This window comes from Diadema setosum, chromosome 4 (genome assembly GCF_964275005.1).
Source record: "Diadema setosum chromosome 4, eeDiaSeto1, whole genome shotgun sequence".
In the NCBI taxonomy this organism is placed as follows: Eukaryota; Metazoa; Echinodermata; class Echinoidea; order Diadematoida; family Diadematidae; genus Diadema; species Diadema setosum.
The window spans coordinates 5,903,361-5,920,168 of NC_092688.1; the positions used below are offsets into that span (position 1 = coordinate 5,903,361).

A 16,808-nucleotide genomic window follows, 5' to 3' on the forward strand; every position below is an offset into this window, starting at 1 on the left:
TGTTAACCAATAATGTATAGTTTTCATTTCCATCTTTCTCTTTTATTACACAGGGTTGACCAAGGTTTTGATGAGTAGTTTTCCCACTCTTCTCCAGTATGCTGCACAGGTAATGCTTACATTTCAGGCGTTATTTACAGTCATAGTGATATGATGCAAGTGTGTCCAGTGGAGACATGTTGTTCTGGTTCTCATTTTCTGTCATTTCCAAAAAATGTCTATCATTTCAATAAATAAATGATTTAGCAAACAACCAAATCACACAAGTCATTTGGAACATGAGTTATAGCCAAAAGATGATAAGATTTGTATTTCATTTTGATTAGAAAAGAGGCTGTCAGTTGCAACTGGAATATGAAACATAGGAACTATTCCTAAAATCTTAATCATGCTACACTTCTGTACCAAACTTAACAAAATAAAGCATTATGTAGAAAAAATTCCAATGAAGAACTACATATCAGGTCTTTGTATGATAGTTGTAAATACATGTACCATGAATAATCCAGTCCAAGGCTAATGGAAGGCCTGTGTTAACTACCGGTATGTCTGCTCTTTTATGGTAGGGTCATAAAGATTTAAACACAATAGCTACTAAGTTGTACTTTGAACATGGGTGGGGGGTGGGGGGGGGGGACTCAGAGAAAAAAAAAGGGACACAGACTGCACACATTATGTAATGATGGCAACATGCTGCCCCATAAGAAAGATAATCTTGCATCTAGTTTGGATGATTTGCTCTAGAAGTTCTGTCTGGAGTGTATATGATAGTGCATATAGTGACACCTTCATGATTTTGGATTAGACTACTGGTACTGCTGTCATTCCATGTGATCCGATCCTGTCTGAAATTGCATTGAAGAAAATGAGTAGGAAGTTGAGCACTGGAGCTATTTTTAGCCACCTGTCAATGCTGTAGTGTCATGTCTAATGTGTGATACAACTATCCCTAGCATTATTGCCCTTATCTTGCACAGAAGGCAGATGATAATGGTTAGCCTGCTATGTGATAATAAGGAATCAGTATGCTTTAAAACTCCTGAGAAAGAACACATCTCAGCCCTTGTAATTATGTTTAATCCCATGTGGCAGATATATCTTCCTAGAAGTTATTTGCTGTTGCCATTTGCATCCTACATACATTTGAGAGAAGGGAGATAGATAACAAAACATTAAAATTCTACCCCCTTTTGAATATTGTTGTTACTGACTTGTGTGTGGCATATTGAGCATCGCAAGTTTGCAAAAAGCAAGATGAACTCAACAAGGGCTGTCATGTGCGATATGAATTTGTTTCCTCAATTTGCTGTCCCAGTAGAGATATTGCTTGTATGTTGTGTAAAGTAGTCACCTCGGGTGAATTATATAATAGTTTGGTAAAGATTGATTTGCATTTAAAAAAAAAAAAAAAAAAAAAAAAAAAAAAAAATCTCACTATGTACTGGTTGGCTTTAATGAAAAGAGTGTAATCAAACAAAAGAAATTGTTGAGCTTTCATCCAAATTGGATGTAAAATTTGAAAGAAATTAAAAGCATAAATGTTGATCTGTTTTTATAAAAAGAGTGCTGTCCATAGCAGTCATAGTAGTAGCAGTCAAGTATGACTGCACAATTCATCTCTTGACCTGCTAAGAAAGCGCTGATAAATTCCCTTTTTTTTTTTTAATGTGATGTTTTAAACGAAAAACTTTTATTCTTCACTTGACATTTTTGTTGTGCTGCAGTAACCATGCTAAAATAACTTTCACAGGCAAAGGGTGATGCTTGCTCAATCACTGACCACATTATAAGATTTTAATACACTAACTCATGGAAGAGTTGTGAGTTGATGACATCATCAGCTCAACTATTGGCATATGGGGTTTTGACCAACATCTCTATCAGCCAAAACAAGAGAAAGTTTCTAAGTTTATACATGTAATTTTCTTAGGTCATAATATGAAGAAGCATCTACCATTCTGATTTACTGAGTTTACTCTTTGTTTATAGACACACACAAAAAAAACCCAAAACACCAATGCCTGAAATTGCACTTTGTTGTAAAAGAGATATGGCCAGATTGTCATCTATCTAAGAGTATCTACCAATATCTATCTGCAGTAATACCACTTATGGTGTAAATGTTCACACCTTCCTATGTTTCATGGTGCTCAAGTTTATCTTTGTATTTTTTTTTCTCAATCATTGCCACCCTTCCTCATCCGCCTCAGCTGACTTCATTCCACATGGAGGCAGTGAACATCATGCTGCTAGGAGCCATGGGGGTGGACTCCCTTCTCCATGTCACGGTTTCTGGGGTCTCGCTGGTTGGACAGTCATCCAGCGATGGGTGAGAAATCCTGTACCGACCCTTTGATCGTATACAGAATTCCCTTCTGCTTGTAGATCTGATTCTGTGTAATATTTCAGGTTTAATTCTACAGATGATTTGAGAAAAATGCTTACGTTGAATGTGAATGATTTCCTGTAATTCCTTTGAACCTGAGATGAAAGAAGTACTTCCTTTGCTTATGCTTGTTGGAACCCTTTGCAGTCACCAAGATTTCCCTTAACTAAAGCAATTTAATCATTTTACTTCAGTTGATAACTTCAAAGGATGATCAAGTTATGCCTTCAAGCTTTCTGAGCATTCACAAGTGCTGACTGTTTCGTGGTATGCATGGTCAAGTGCTTCAATACGAATAACAAGAAACAAAAAAAAAAAATGATGCCAAATGTTTTTGGTGTGTCCTAATTACTCCCTTTAAAATGCTGTCGTATACAATAATCATACTTGCTTGCACCTAATTGTTGATATACAGTATCTTTCCATTGGATGTCACAGGGTCATCGCTGCAGACTTTTTCTCCCAGCAGCTGTCGCTAAAAATGCTGCGCAGCACAAAGCCGGTATGTCACTTTCTGTTCTCAGAGAAGAGGGAGAGATTTTTTTCCCCTCTGATTCATTCTGATTTGAAATTCATTAGGTGAAGACAGACTACTCTGCATGTTTTGCTGATATATGACATGTATAAACATAAAAAATATGTCTTGTGATTTGATGTTCAATTTCTTTTTTTTTTCTGTATCACATCCAAATACTCATCCAATTCCACTCTGTGTTTTATTCGCACACAACAGACAACATCTTGAAAAATTGTTTTATGTGTATTTATAGACCATTTGCCAATTCCATTTTTTGTGGTAAAGTTTAAACAGAGCAGACTGAAGAGTAAGTAATTTGGCCGAAAAGTGTAACAATTCTAAATTTGTGAAAAGACATATGTCTCATGTTTCATCATTGTCCTGTATAAAGTTACGATTACGATCGATTAGAATGGAAACTACTGCGCTTCATGAAGCATGTTACCATGGCATTTGAATTTACCCATTGTGTATCATTGACATGCTTTGCATCATTGCAAGAAAATGTCTGATATGTTTATCAACAAATTCCTATATAAATGAAAATGTGAATATTTGTCTGACCCCTGCCCCCCCCCCCCACCACCCTCCCCTGTCCAACCACTGACCGGTGGCTGCAGAGTGACGGAGACCAGTCGCATGTTGCTCAAGCATCGGTCAGTTTAAAGGTGTCCACACAGATTGACTTGATGCAGAGAGTGCTTACGGTAAGGTCATACTTCCATTCAAGAAACTTTAACCTAACAGGCATATGTGCCAATGACCTTTGATGAAGTAGTACTAGTGGTAAAGTTGCCTCTGCCCAAGACTTGAGTTTTGTGTGAAATGTAAAGCCATGTCCCTGAACTCATTTGGCACTCTGCTACTCAGTGTGACAAAGTTGTATACATGTAATACTCATGGTGTCATGGTATGGATAGTTTTTGCTTTAAGACTACAGTTGCATTGTAATTGTGAAAGAAAGAATGTCTTCATGAATATCTGTGAAGGATGATTGAGGTGAGCAACTAGATTGCAAAATAGCACAAAGAATTTAAAAGTATGTGGTTTACAAGATACCTTTATTCTTCATCCATGCACAAAATGTGAAGTCCATTTATGTTAATCTGATGACAAGGATTTGTCCTAAAAGTCCAATTGCTTTCAAAGAAAAATGTATTTCCCCTAATTTGTTTTCTTACTGTTTAATTTCATGTTCAATCAATTTGTAATCAAATTGTTCAAAAATGTGGAATTGACACTTACATGGAATTTTATGTGAGAAGATAAATTTGTGTTCTTTTTGAAAGATGTGATGATAGAAATGAAGCGTTTGGATTGATTTGATTGAGTTGTTCACTTAGATTGTACATATTTTGCTGGCAAATTATCTACGATTGTATGTATCAACATATCGATTCTGTGCACAAGTAGGCTACTAGAGGACTATGACTTATTTCACAGATTTTCATTTAGAAAAAAGTTATAGTTTCATGGCATTATGTATCATTTTCATGTTTTGATGTGTCATAGACTCTCTTTGTGGAAGTTGGAAGTCCGAATATCACAATATATGATGGTAAGTTTGGACACAATTTAGCGTCTACTATAAGTGTGACTGAATTTTCATCAATATCTGACTTCTTTGACTTTTAATACATGTGAATGCACCTTTTCAATGTCAAAACCAGGATAGATTAATTTTTCTGGCTTTGTGTTTGTTTTGAGAGCTCTTTTTCATCTCTTTCAGATAACAATTTCAATTGTCGGTAACAATGCTTTTGTATGTAATGTGTGTGGATTTCGCAACATCAGTTTCTATCACTAACTATTTATTACACTTACAGCTGCAGACTAATGTGCAAGTTTCTTGGGTGAAGACCAGTCAAGTGTGAAATAAGCATGATTTAAGAACAATGCATTGAAAACTACCACCTGACTGTATACTTGAATCTGAGACCAAGACATGAAAAGCAAGGATTTAATTGTGCTGCAAATTTTTTTATGAGAATATGCAACAATCATACTCTGCATGGTAAAAGTTATCTTTTATGTGTTCTATCTTACTTTTGAAGCCATCTTCCAACCAAGGATTCTGACAGGTAGTATCAGAGCTTACAGTCATTTGATGCTGAATATTATGAATTATTTGTATCGTAATGATAAAGACATCCACGAAAGATTTTGATCATGATCATCAAATTTCCAAATTAAAAGAAAACACAGCCACTGCAAAGCCTCCATTCATAGCAACCTTCCGTACTCATCATTATTTCCCTTCCCTCCATCTTTCTCTCTCTCTCTTTCTCATTGGAGTCATATGACAAACACAATTTTATTCTTCTCTTGAAACAAAATATGCACTGTCCATAGCATGACGAATCTCTCTCGATCTGTGCCACACTCCGTTGATGCACACAAATTTGTGACATCATCGTGAGTCGTGTTGCGTAAATGATTTAAGACTCCACAGCTTCCCTCTTTGCTGCCACAACATTGATGAAAGTGTGTGAAGAAATGGTGAGGACTCTGCTAGACATTTTCTGTTCCCCCCCCCCCCCCACACACACACACACAAAAAGAGGGAAAAGTGAATGTAAGGAGTGTTGGGATAACTTGTAAATTGTGCTGTGTATTGGCCAAGTTTTGAAAGGGACCAATATGTAGCACAAATCAAATAATATATATATATATATATATATATATATATATATATATATATATATATATTTATTCATTTATTTATTCATTTTTTTATTTTTTTATTTTTTTTAAATGAAATCATTGTTAGTAAAGGGAAGTCCAGATTTTTAGCATGCTGAAAATTCCAAATGTTAAGGTGTGTGTTTAAAGTGTGTATGTTATGATATTTGTTACAGTGATTAGCAGAAGCTTTGTCTTAAAGGGGATGGCTAGTTACCGATCAGTGGGAATCAGTGGGAATGCTGAGGGATGATTGTTCCAATCCTTGTGGGATTCATTGCATCAGAACAGTCTCATATTCAAGTAATGTGCAGATTAATGCCCCGTCACTGACCAGGCACGCTAACCTGGAAACATTAAACTGTACATTACTTGAATATGAGACCATTCTGAAGCGAATACTTTTCACACAACGATAGATATATAATGTACTCTTAAATGAATCCCACAAGAATTGGAACAATCATCCTCCAGCATTCCCACTGATTCCCACTGATCAGTTACTAGCCATCCCCTTTAATGATAGACTTGAATAGGGCATACTGACATACATTCTCAACACTGTCACTTCATGTATTTCTTCTCTGTGTGTGTTTTCTGTGGGCAATTCTTGTCTATGTTTTAACCCTATTCTAACTGGGCTATTTGAGACCAAGTTTTTACTGAGGGGGGGTCAATTTGACCCCCCCTTCAGATCTCGGCCGCCGATCGTGCGATCGCCGTGAAATTTTGCCTGAAGATAGAGCTGGATGTAAACTACAAGATAACATGGTCATACAATAGAAGAATATTGCCTTTCTATTTTTAATAAATAAATTATGCAAATTTGTGCATGAAATCATATTTTCACCTATAACTCCATTAAAAAGACTGGAGGATTGCTAAATTTTTGTGTCAGAATTCCTCAAGACACATCAAACAATTTTCTTGAAAAAAATTAGCACAATCGAAATCAATTTCTTATGTTTTTTATTGTTTTGTTAATTTCTTATGTATTTTATTGTTTTTTCGACCTTTTGTTTTCTATTGTTTTTTTGCCAAAATTTGTTGTAGGCACTTTTTCAGGCTTATCTACACTAGAATTGATTAATTTCAATGGTTAAAAGTTGAAATAATCTAATTTATATAAATTTAACCAAAAAACACAATTTGCATTGGATTTGCACACGATATCATGAATTTGAACTGTTTTTTGGTTGACATGCATATGCAAAACATTACGTAACTTCAAAACGGTGTACCCCGACGTCGCAAGTTTGGTCTCAAAATATGCGGGAGACTTCAATGAAAAAAGTCGTGAAACGACGCGGCAAAATCTTTGCGCGTTGCGAAATCGTGGCGCGAAACGTCGAGGGGGGGGTCAATTTGACCCCCCCCCAGTTAGAATAGGGTTAAGAGGGTGTGTTCTATCAGTCATTTCATTTTAGCTATTTTTTTTTTTCTGTACCTATCATTAGTAATCACCACCTCTGCACATTTCTGGTAGCCTCACTTTTCACGTTCCTCTTTTCAGGTTTCTTGCCCACTGGTCTCACACGAGTGTCTAAAGCAACCCCTGCTGTGATGCCAGGTAGAAATAACAGAATATTCAGGGAAATAACCAACAATAATATCCTTTTAGACACTTTGATTTGTTGTTGTTGTGTGTGTGTTTTCTATTCTTGCTGTTAATCACATTAGGTAGTGAAAATAATGATTGTTGTTATGACTATTATTATCATCATCGCTATCATCATTATTATTGATATGATAGTGGTGATGATGATGATGGTAACTACTATTATGATCATGATCATCATCATCATCGTCATTCAGCTATAATAAAATTTTGCTGACAGTTGTTGAGGGTGTGTAGTTACATGGCCAGGCCCCTGTTTTATGAAGAGTTATAATTGATTATATAGCTCATTTCTATCATAAGTCTGTAGCAGCCTGTGTGGTAAAGAAATTCATAATCGATTATATCTCTTGATAATACAGGACCCTGAGGTATATATTTATTAGCATATTTTCATTGGATCAGTGGTCATCCCCATTACTGTGAAAGTGGGAATTTTTGTGTATTTTGAGCAACCAAAAACGAATGCAAAAATAAAAGCACACAAATGTTTTTGCTTTTTATATTTAATACAAATGTTTTAATTCTACAGAAAAATAAAAAATATCGTGTTATCTGGCCATGTGCAAAATATTACTCGCACGAAAATGTCCACTTTTTCAGTATGCTATCTATTTATTTTGTTCATTCAACATGATTATTTGCCAGTAACAGGATTGAATTATACTCTGTACAGAGATATGTCAGTGACAAAAAAAAAGAAAGAAAGAAAAGAAGACAAACACCAAGTTATAGAATAACATAGCTAAAACTTATGTCTTCAAGAATATTTGTCAAAATATGTTCGAGTTTCATTAGTCCAAACCATTGTTTCATTCAAAGTGCTTTTCTCCCCCTTCCAGTTCTTTTCCTTTTCTATTTCCTTCCTCATGCAAAGTGAAGAAAAAACAGGATATATTGTTATGCTCTGTGCTGTACAGCACAAGAAGTAAAGGATTTGCTGTCATTCATCAAAGCATTCATATCCGCAGCTTGCCAAAGATTTGTATCTGCATATTCATTGAATGTAATCCAGGTAGATTTTCTAGTTATTATTGTGTGTGTTTTTCTTTTAAATGACTTCCATATTCATGCCATGTAGAAATATGATTGCGTCTTGGTTGTCTTTGGGATACTTAGTAATGATTGCGTCTTGGGTGTCTTTGGTATACTTAGTAATGGTTTTTATGTCATTACAGTGCAAGAGGAATTTGTCGATGCACCATCAACAGCACAGCATGAGAATGCTCTGGCCCAGAAACTAAAAATCATCACCAGAACTTTTCCAGAGGTAAGATTTCCACCTCATGGCTGACTCCAGAACTTGACATTATAGAACAGTATATGACATTGTTTTTCATTAGAAGGGGCAATAGAATATACAGATCTTGAATGTTGTTAACTGCAAAAATACAAGATACCACATGCTGTGGGAAAGAATATTCTGTCTGGAGTTGCCAAAGGAAATAAATGGCTTGACAATGATAAATGTCAAATAATTCTAGAGTGGACGTTACCTGAAAATTCTAAACATGCACCAGTTTAACACAATTTTGTGAAAAATATTACCTCTGCTAACTAGAGACAGTATTACTAGGGAACAGTGGTAGAGTGTGGCTTCCTACTTCCCTTCTCTTTGTACTTGGCAGGAGGCATGTTTGGACATCACGGCAGCTTCTTGGCAGATGGTCCTACAAGGAGGCCAGAGGTATGTACTGTAGTGCTTTCAATCAATGTTTCAAAAAATTGCTTTGAATGTTTCTTGTTGGAGTGATTACAATGTCACTTTCTCTCTATTCATTTTCATGTGTGCTTTGGAAGGTGAAAGCAAATGACAATTTGTGAAAGACCAAGCAGGATTCACTTTGCCTTTGTGGATACACTAAATGAATGTGTTTAAATTTCTCGTGAAGGAGGTACAAAGGAGTTTTATTCCCAAAGAGATAAATCGTTGACATTTGTGAGCTAAGAACTGGAAATCTATCTTTCTTAACCAGCAGCATTCTTTTTCGGCATAGTGTTACAGTAAGGTCTCAATGATGAAGAACTGGTGAATGTTAGTGAAAAACAGAGTGTTAATTAAGATAATACTTGCTCTGTTCATGTTTTTCTGTGCAAGTTTTATTCCAGTTCTTGATGGGTATGTATGCTTCAGTTGTTCAACTGCCAAGTGCATTGCTATGAACAATGATGATGGTGGTGATGATGGTGATGGTGATGGTGATGGTGATGGTGATGATGGTGATGGTGATGGTGGTGATGGTGATGATGATGGTGATGATGATGATGATGATGGTGATGATGGTGATGGTGATGGTGATGATGGTGATGATGGTGATGATGATGGTGATGATGGTGATGATGATGATGATGGTGGTGATGGTGATGATGATGGTGGTTGTGATGATGATGATGATGGTGATAATGATGGTGGTGATGATGATAATGATGGTGGTTGTAATGATGATGATGATAATTATGATAATGATGATAATGATGATGATAAGAATTACTGATGTTATACTAAACCAAACTCTGCTGTGGCATGATTTCTCTTTCTTTTCTTTTTTTTCTTTTTTTTTTCAGATCACTGCAGTTCAACACCCAGAGCATCACGCTGACCAGTCAGTTAGCCAGCCGGGAAGGCATCATCTGCTCACAGAATGAGGACCTTTTGCTGCCCCCACTCACCTGTCATCTAACATGCTCAGGTAGAGGTCATGGACTGCAGGAGTAGAACAGAGTTGTCACTGCTCGTCTTTTATAGTCTATTGATTCTATACCATGAAATTCCTTGAAATTTGTGAGCTATGTTAATATCTTACTTTGGATCATTTGATACACAATGGATATCAATAAGCCAGTTTGCTACTGTATTTTAATTCATTTATATGGCTTTTTAGCTCACCTGAGCCAAAGGCTCAAGTGAGCTGTTGCGATCGTTCTTCGTCCGGCATCCTTCATGCGTCGTCCGTTGTGCGTAAACTTTTTACATTTTCATCTTCTCCATGAAAATCCCAAGACCGATTTTCACTAAACTTGGCAGATAGCATCCCTAGGGGGTTAGGATCTCAATTTGTTAAAATGGGCACCCTGCCCCACCAAGGGGGCTCCCAGGGGGGCCCAATCCCCCCCCCCCCCAAAAAAAAAAAAAAAAAAAAATAAGGAATCTTTAAAAATCTTCTTCTGTAGAACAAGAAGTGATAGAGCTAAGTTAATACTATATATGAGTCAGTACATAATGACTGTAGTTCCAAGTTTGTTCAAGGCGGATCCAGGGATGCCCCCCTTGGGGTGGGGGGGGGGGTTGGGGAAGTCCAACTAAGGGTCTAAATTGTACGTTTTCATCTTCTTCTTGAAAACCTCATGATGGATTTTCACGAAACTTGGAAGGTAGCATCCCTAGGGGGTTGGGATCTCAATTAGTTAAAATGGGCACCATGGCCTACCGAGGGGACCTCCAGGGGGCCCAAACCCCCCAAAATTAAGGAATCTTTAAAAATCCAAATTTGGGCCTTAATTGTACATTTTCATATTCTACTTGAGAGTGCCTAGTCAAATTTTAGTAGAGTCATGTGTAATTTAGATTAGTGACTGCGTGAAAGGTGAACTTGCGATACTCAGGTGAGCGCGAGACCCCCAGGTCTCTTGTCTAGGGATCAAGTTATGTATTTAATAGTTGATACACCTGTTCAGTACTTTGAATCTACTTTGAACTAGTCACACTATTGACTGTGGCCATGTCTGGCAGCAGCAAACTAAGGTTATAAGAGATAACCCATGTTGTAAAGACGTGCACAAAATTTGCATGTGTGAGAAAACTAGCCTGTTTGTGAGGCATGTGTAGTTTATCATTGATCACTCCATTGAGCTTGATAAAGAAGGCTATAGCTCTGATGGTGTAAAATTTTGGAAGGGAATTATCTTCTATGTGAGTGTCGTTTGATTATGAAAGAACAAAGCATCGGGGGAGGGGGGGGTGGGGAAGAAGAATGTTAAAAGGTAAGAGCTTTGGACTATATTTACACCAATCTGGCTCCAAATCATCAACAGTATGCTCTGTTCCTGTGGCATCCACTGAGCATACCATGTTACTTATACTCTGGAAATTCATTTTGTTAATTTCCTCACATTTGATGCCTAATGAGATTCATGGAACGGTCAGAGCTTTTAAATACCAGTAATGTCGAGCGTGCACAATAGGCTATGGAAACAATTGATGCTTTGTTGTATTCTCATTGATTAATATATATGTCATGTGAAGAAGGCTTTACATGTATGACATACAATGACATACATGTGCATAATTGCACTCTCATTTTAAGCTTGTGTAATTTTCAGACATAGGTTTTGATAAGCAGAAAATATGAAATACGATCATATACCTATTCAAACATTCTTTGCAGGTGTCGAAATTGTGAATGCAGCTTCAACAAAGTTGCTCAGGATGACGAGTCTCAAGATGTACCTTGTGGTAAGAATAGCCAGCCATTCTGGTATCGTGATCACTCTGCTTTTGAAAGATATCTTTAAATGTCAGCCATAAAATGTACCAAGCCAACGTGCAATAGGAGGAAAGCATTTAATTAGCTCTTTATACATGAAGATAGGTAATCTGGATATACTGTGTCACAGAACATTGATACTGCGTGTGTAGATAGTTAAAAATGTGTGTTCACACTTTAAGAAAATTTGTGAATGAACTGTATTTCAATCACAAAGTTTCATTCATTGTACAGTCTCGTTACACAATGCCTGAATTAATTCCAGGCATTACATTTCATAAGGCCATATTGAGGAAACCTGAAGGCGAGATATTACTCTCGCTTTCATTTCTTGCTTTGGTGGATGTAGATCAACGAGAGGTGCGTTCAGATCGGCATAGAACTCCAGCGAGGCCACTCCCTATACAATGAAGAGGAGATCATATTCTGGGCCGCCTGGGTGATGGAGACTGTCGCCCAGCGCAAGCCCCGCTCAACCTCAGCCTCGTCCACAGGATCGACGGCATCGACGTCGTCATCCAGGTCATCATCGCCTCCATCATCGAGGTCATCCTCACCGCCTCCCCCTCGAAAGCCATCACCACCTCCATCCTTGTCACCGCCATCTTTCACAGGAACAAGGTAGAGCTCTCCCAGCTGAGTTTGCTGATACCAAGTGCATCCATGAATTGAACATGGCATTGCAGTTGTAGCTGTCACATGTCGGAGAATAGATCAGTTCACTCAATCCGAGTGTCATTTTATTGCATGGCATTTATGCCTCAATTAATTTCTGTGAAAGTTATTTAGCTTGGTAATGACAGAGTGTAATGTGAAAGAAGAGCTGATCAGCACATATTTGAATTGCTGATTTAGAGATGGTGAGTTTCAATTTAAATTCAAATTTTAGCACTGAAGGACACTGTACACATAGGCAAACTGAGTGTTTCAGGAAGTAACTTTAGAAGTCCTAGAATCGACCTGATGAGAAAGAAATCTTCAACTGTGCCTTGGTGTATTCTCTCTAATTTGATATTCATGGGTTTACAACATTTTCAGAATAATGTACTGTATATGCCATATATTTTGTTCACAAATTTCACGATTTCGGTGATATTCATGAATTGAATGACACACAAAACTGTAAACTCTGATCCTGACATGAATGCAACATGCATGCGTACATTTCTCCATCTATTCCTGTACTCCAGATTAGGAATTTAACCACTTGCAAAAATTGTCAAGTAGTTTTGATCCATGAAAAAATGAGACTCGCTATAAAAGTATGCTGTTTGTTGTTCAGGGCAGACACTTCTCCTTCCATCACTCATTATTTCCAGAAATCACCTTGCCTTACCTACGTCTAATGTAATCAGACTAGGAAACACATAATCTGTTGCTGATCTTAATCATTAATTTGATTGTGGATTCCAGATCAGAGTGGGAATCGTGGCAACACTTCTGTCTCCCGGTCGACCTTGACCTCAACCTGTCCGACCTCTCGTGTCAGGTCATGTGTCAGGACGTGCCCCAGTGTGCCGTGAGACTCGCCACCCTCCACGGCAGCTGGAGTGTGACATCTGATGCAGGGAAGTCTGTCCAGAAGCCGTTTGCTTACATCAGGTGAGATGTCTCTACTGCACTTTCAATTACAATGCTGTGTAGAAATTCAGGTAATGCACATATAATCCCTTTTATTAACCCGTTGAGGATGAGTCCCGAGTATACTCGGGCAAGCGTCTATGAGAAATATGTGTTGTAGGAAAATCAAACTGTCCTCACTGGGTTAACTATGAAATTATTTTTACACTTGCTACATGTATATTGCAAACACGATACAAAATCACAGCATATTACTGGTTTGCAAACCAAAATTCCTGCAGTATTTATCGCATTTTCAGAGACATACTGTAAAACACAATATTTTCGCAGCGTACAATTTTTTGCGAATTGGAGCCGACGGCCTTTTTGAGGACACAAAATTTTCGCAAGTTGCCTCTTGTATATATTGTAGACTAGAACTTTTGCGTGCATTTTAATTTTCTGAATCTTGGATCTCGCAAAATTCATGAAATTAAAATGCATGCGAACATTCCTTGTTTTACAGCAGTGCTTTTGTGAGATAATTTGTGAGAAGTATTGTTCTGTTGATATGTATTTCCAACAGATTTTGTATGAATCTTTTAAAATAGGATTTAACTTATTTCCAACTGCTATCAGTATTTTCATGCCAGACTGAAACATAAAAGTCTTCAGCATTGCTAGGCAATTGATGTCTACACTTGCTTTTTATTGACAGCAGCACATGGCTATTAAGAGTTATCATTCATGAAATGATTCGCTATTTTGATGTTCTGTGTAAATTTCAGAGGGAGTATGCACAGTGAGCAGCTGTACCTGCTGGTAGGTGACTCAGTGCGCACCCCCTCTGGAGCCATGTTACCCACCAGACATGTGTGGGGGACTGTTTGTGCAATAGAAGCCTTGGATGCAAAGGTATGGACACTTCTTCACTCATTTAGTCTCTAGCTTTGGATCTCATTCTACCAAAGTTTGGAATGAAACATAGTGAATGTCCTCATATGTTAGCCATTATTCATGTCAAGTCAAAATAATTTTATTTTAGAAAGTGAAAAAGCATCACATCAAACTGTGTATGGCATTTGATTTTACGTAACATGATGCAAAGCTGAGCCAAGAACATGCATCATTTAGAGTGCAAGATGAAAGGTATGAACTAACTTCAGTAACATATAGCACCTTTAGTCAAAAAGAGTCAAGGAAAACTTCTGAAATGGATGTTGTTGGATTTGTATGAACACTGTAATGCTATTTTCAAGCCCTTTGGTCTATTAGTCTATCCATCTTCAATACCTGCCTCTCTGTATATTGGACCATCTTGCTTCTGTTATCTGTCTAGTTATCAGTCTATAGATGTATCAATCTATTTTGTATGTATATATCTATCTATCTATCTATGCTCTCCTATTTATGCATTGCTACATCACATCAAATGTTTATGTACCTTGTTGACTGTGTCACCAATCCTTTAAAAACCAGCTTCTACTCTGAAAGGCTTATTCATCCATGATGAAACGAATGAATTAAGTGAAATCTGTCAATCTATCTATCAATCTCTCTCTTCTCTTTCTCTCTCTGTCTCTTTATCTATCAATCTAGCTATCTATCCATGTATGTGTCTATCTGATGATATCTGTCTGTATATGTGACCTGCCACAACAAAAGGATCCAAAAGTCGCAGACGGCTGAGCCGAGAAAATCGAGTATGAAGTCATATCATCAAAATCGGTTAAAGCTGTTAAATTTTTTTTTTTTTGGCATAATGTTGCAGTCCAATGTTTCGTCTATCATTTGCTGAAAGTTCTAAGCAAAAGAAGCAAAGGAAAGACAAGAAATTTATGTTTTTCTGGGTCATGATTTTCTGACTTTCAGTGGAACATAAACATGTCCAAAGATTTGGATTTAGTGCCGCAGATAGACTCTGCCCTTAGCAACGAGGGAGTAATCTTTAATTGATCAGTGTGTGGCATCCTGGTTACTGATTGGTCGTGCGTAGACTGCTGGCTCTAAGCAATAATGAACATCACAGAGGTTTCTATGAGTAGACCTTCTATTGTCAAGAGGTAAAAACTGTCTTACCTCCCCTTGGTCACGATTGTGTTAGAAAGAAAACTTTGAAGGCGGTTTTCTCAAAACATGGATTTCCTGGACTACGTAATTGACATGGTCTCATAAAATCATCAATATCTCTGCAGCCAAGTAGTTTTATGAGTCGTGTTATATATTAAAGTAGAGCGGAAGAGTAAGGGAATAGTATCATGTCATTTCCAGAAAATCGACCTCCCTCGACTTTGGATCCTCTTGTTGTAGTGGGTCACATACATGTGTATATGTATAGTACATATCTGTCTGTCTGTCTGTGTACACGCAAATAATTTTTTTTTTTTCTATATTGTTCACCATACATCAGATGGATCTATCCCCCCTGTTGGTGGACGTTGAGTGCTCCCTTCATTCCCTGCACCTGGAGAGCTCCCCTTCCCTCCACCTCATCATACAACACGTCCTCAAGACTGTCCTAGACCTCAGGGGGCCACCGCGGCACCCCGCCGCCGCCAGACGGAAGGTACGGGTGGGCCCCACCATGGGCCGCGCCCGCAGGAAGCACGGCTTTGCCCTCCGACTGGACGACTTCAATACTTTTTTTTGCAGCTCCGTGAAAGGTTTGCAATAGATAGTCTAGGAATTTCAAGAACTTTGGAAATATATTAGTGACAAGAAAGTGTTTCATGCATGTATGAGCTTACAGTGTGAGTTTAGATCTTCTCATCTTTACATTACATTATGTTGAGTGATATCTTTAATAGCTGATGTTTTTCTTTGCAACCTGCGCTCACAAAGTTGTAACAATGATGGCCCTATAATGTAAAACTAGCAGTCAATGATCAATATTAGGTCTCAAATGACAGTTGCCTACACCTTATACTGATAATGGAAATGGCATATCTTCCTCTACTGCACCATGTGTTATGCTGTGTCAGACAAAATTTTGATTATTTTGTTGCAATCCTGCAAAAACATGTTATGCTATCTCTGAAAAATCCACTTCAATGAATACTGGAATGAGACCTGGGGCCCGTTTCATAAAACTTGTTATCAGTGACAACTGCCACATTTCTATGACAAATTTGCTCACAGCCAATCAGATGCAAGGATTTCAGTAGCTTGTCACATCTATGACAACTTGTCACTGATGACAAGTCTTATGGAACGGCCCCAGGGTCATCATTACTGGATCAATAAGCAACAGTACTTTATCCATACATATATTTTCACTGGTTATTGACTATGTGTTAGTTAGCCTTTAGTGCAGTTTAGCTCTGTGAAGAATATAAAGACTGAAATCACATCTTTCCCTCTCAGAGAGTCTTCTCCTTCATGTTGACATGATTGAGATGAGCTCGGGCACCACTCAATCCACCTCCATGGTAGAAGGTCTCAAGTTCCTTATCATTAACAGAGAATCCAAGGTGAGGAAACAGAGAAGTGATCAAAGCTTCACAGGAGACAAATGAGATTTCACCAAATCATATTACTTGTTTTGTATGTCTTTCTGTTTGT

At 37.7% G+C, this 16,808-nt stretch overlaps 1 protein-coding gene across 1 annotated transcript in view; it reads left to right on the forward strand.

Moving 5' to 3' along the window:
- Positions 1–16,808, forward strand: part of LOC140226798 (bridge-like lipid transfer protein family member 2) — a 59,633-nt gene that overhangs the window by 4,580 nt on the left and 38,245 nt on the right. The window contains exons 5-19 of the mRNA XM_072307222.1: positions 54–109; positions 2,211–2,329; positions 2,825–2,888; positions 3,524–3,610; positions 4,416–4,461; positions 7,099–7,155; positions 8,382–8,473; positions 8,832–8,890; positions 9,769–9,893; positions 11,589–11,656; positions 12,037–12,308; positions 13,101–13,289; positions 14,036–14,162; positions 15,658–15,910; positions 16,611–16,717. Of these exons, the coding sequence (XP_072163323.1) occupies positions 54–109; positions 2,211–2,329; positions 2,825–2,888; positions 3,524–3,610; positions 4,416–4,461; positions 7,099–7,155; positions 8,382–8,473; positions 8,832–8,890; positions 9,769–9,893; positions 11,589–11,656; positions 12,037–12,308; positions 13,101–13,289; positions 14,036–14,162; positions 15,658–15,910; positions 16,611–16,717 (1,721 nt within the window). The remainder of the gene's footprint in view (positions 1–53; positions 110–2,210; positions 2,330–2,824; positions 2,889–3,523; positions 3,611–4,415; positions 4,462–7,098; positions 7,156–8,381; positions 8,474–8,831; positions 8,891–9,768; positions 9,894–11,588; positions 11,657–12,036; positions 12,309–13,100; positions 13,290–14,035; positions 14,163–15,657; positions 15,911–16,610; positions 16,718–16,808) is intronic.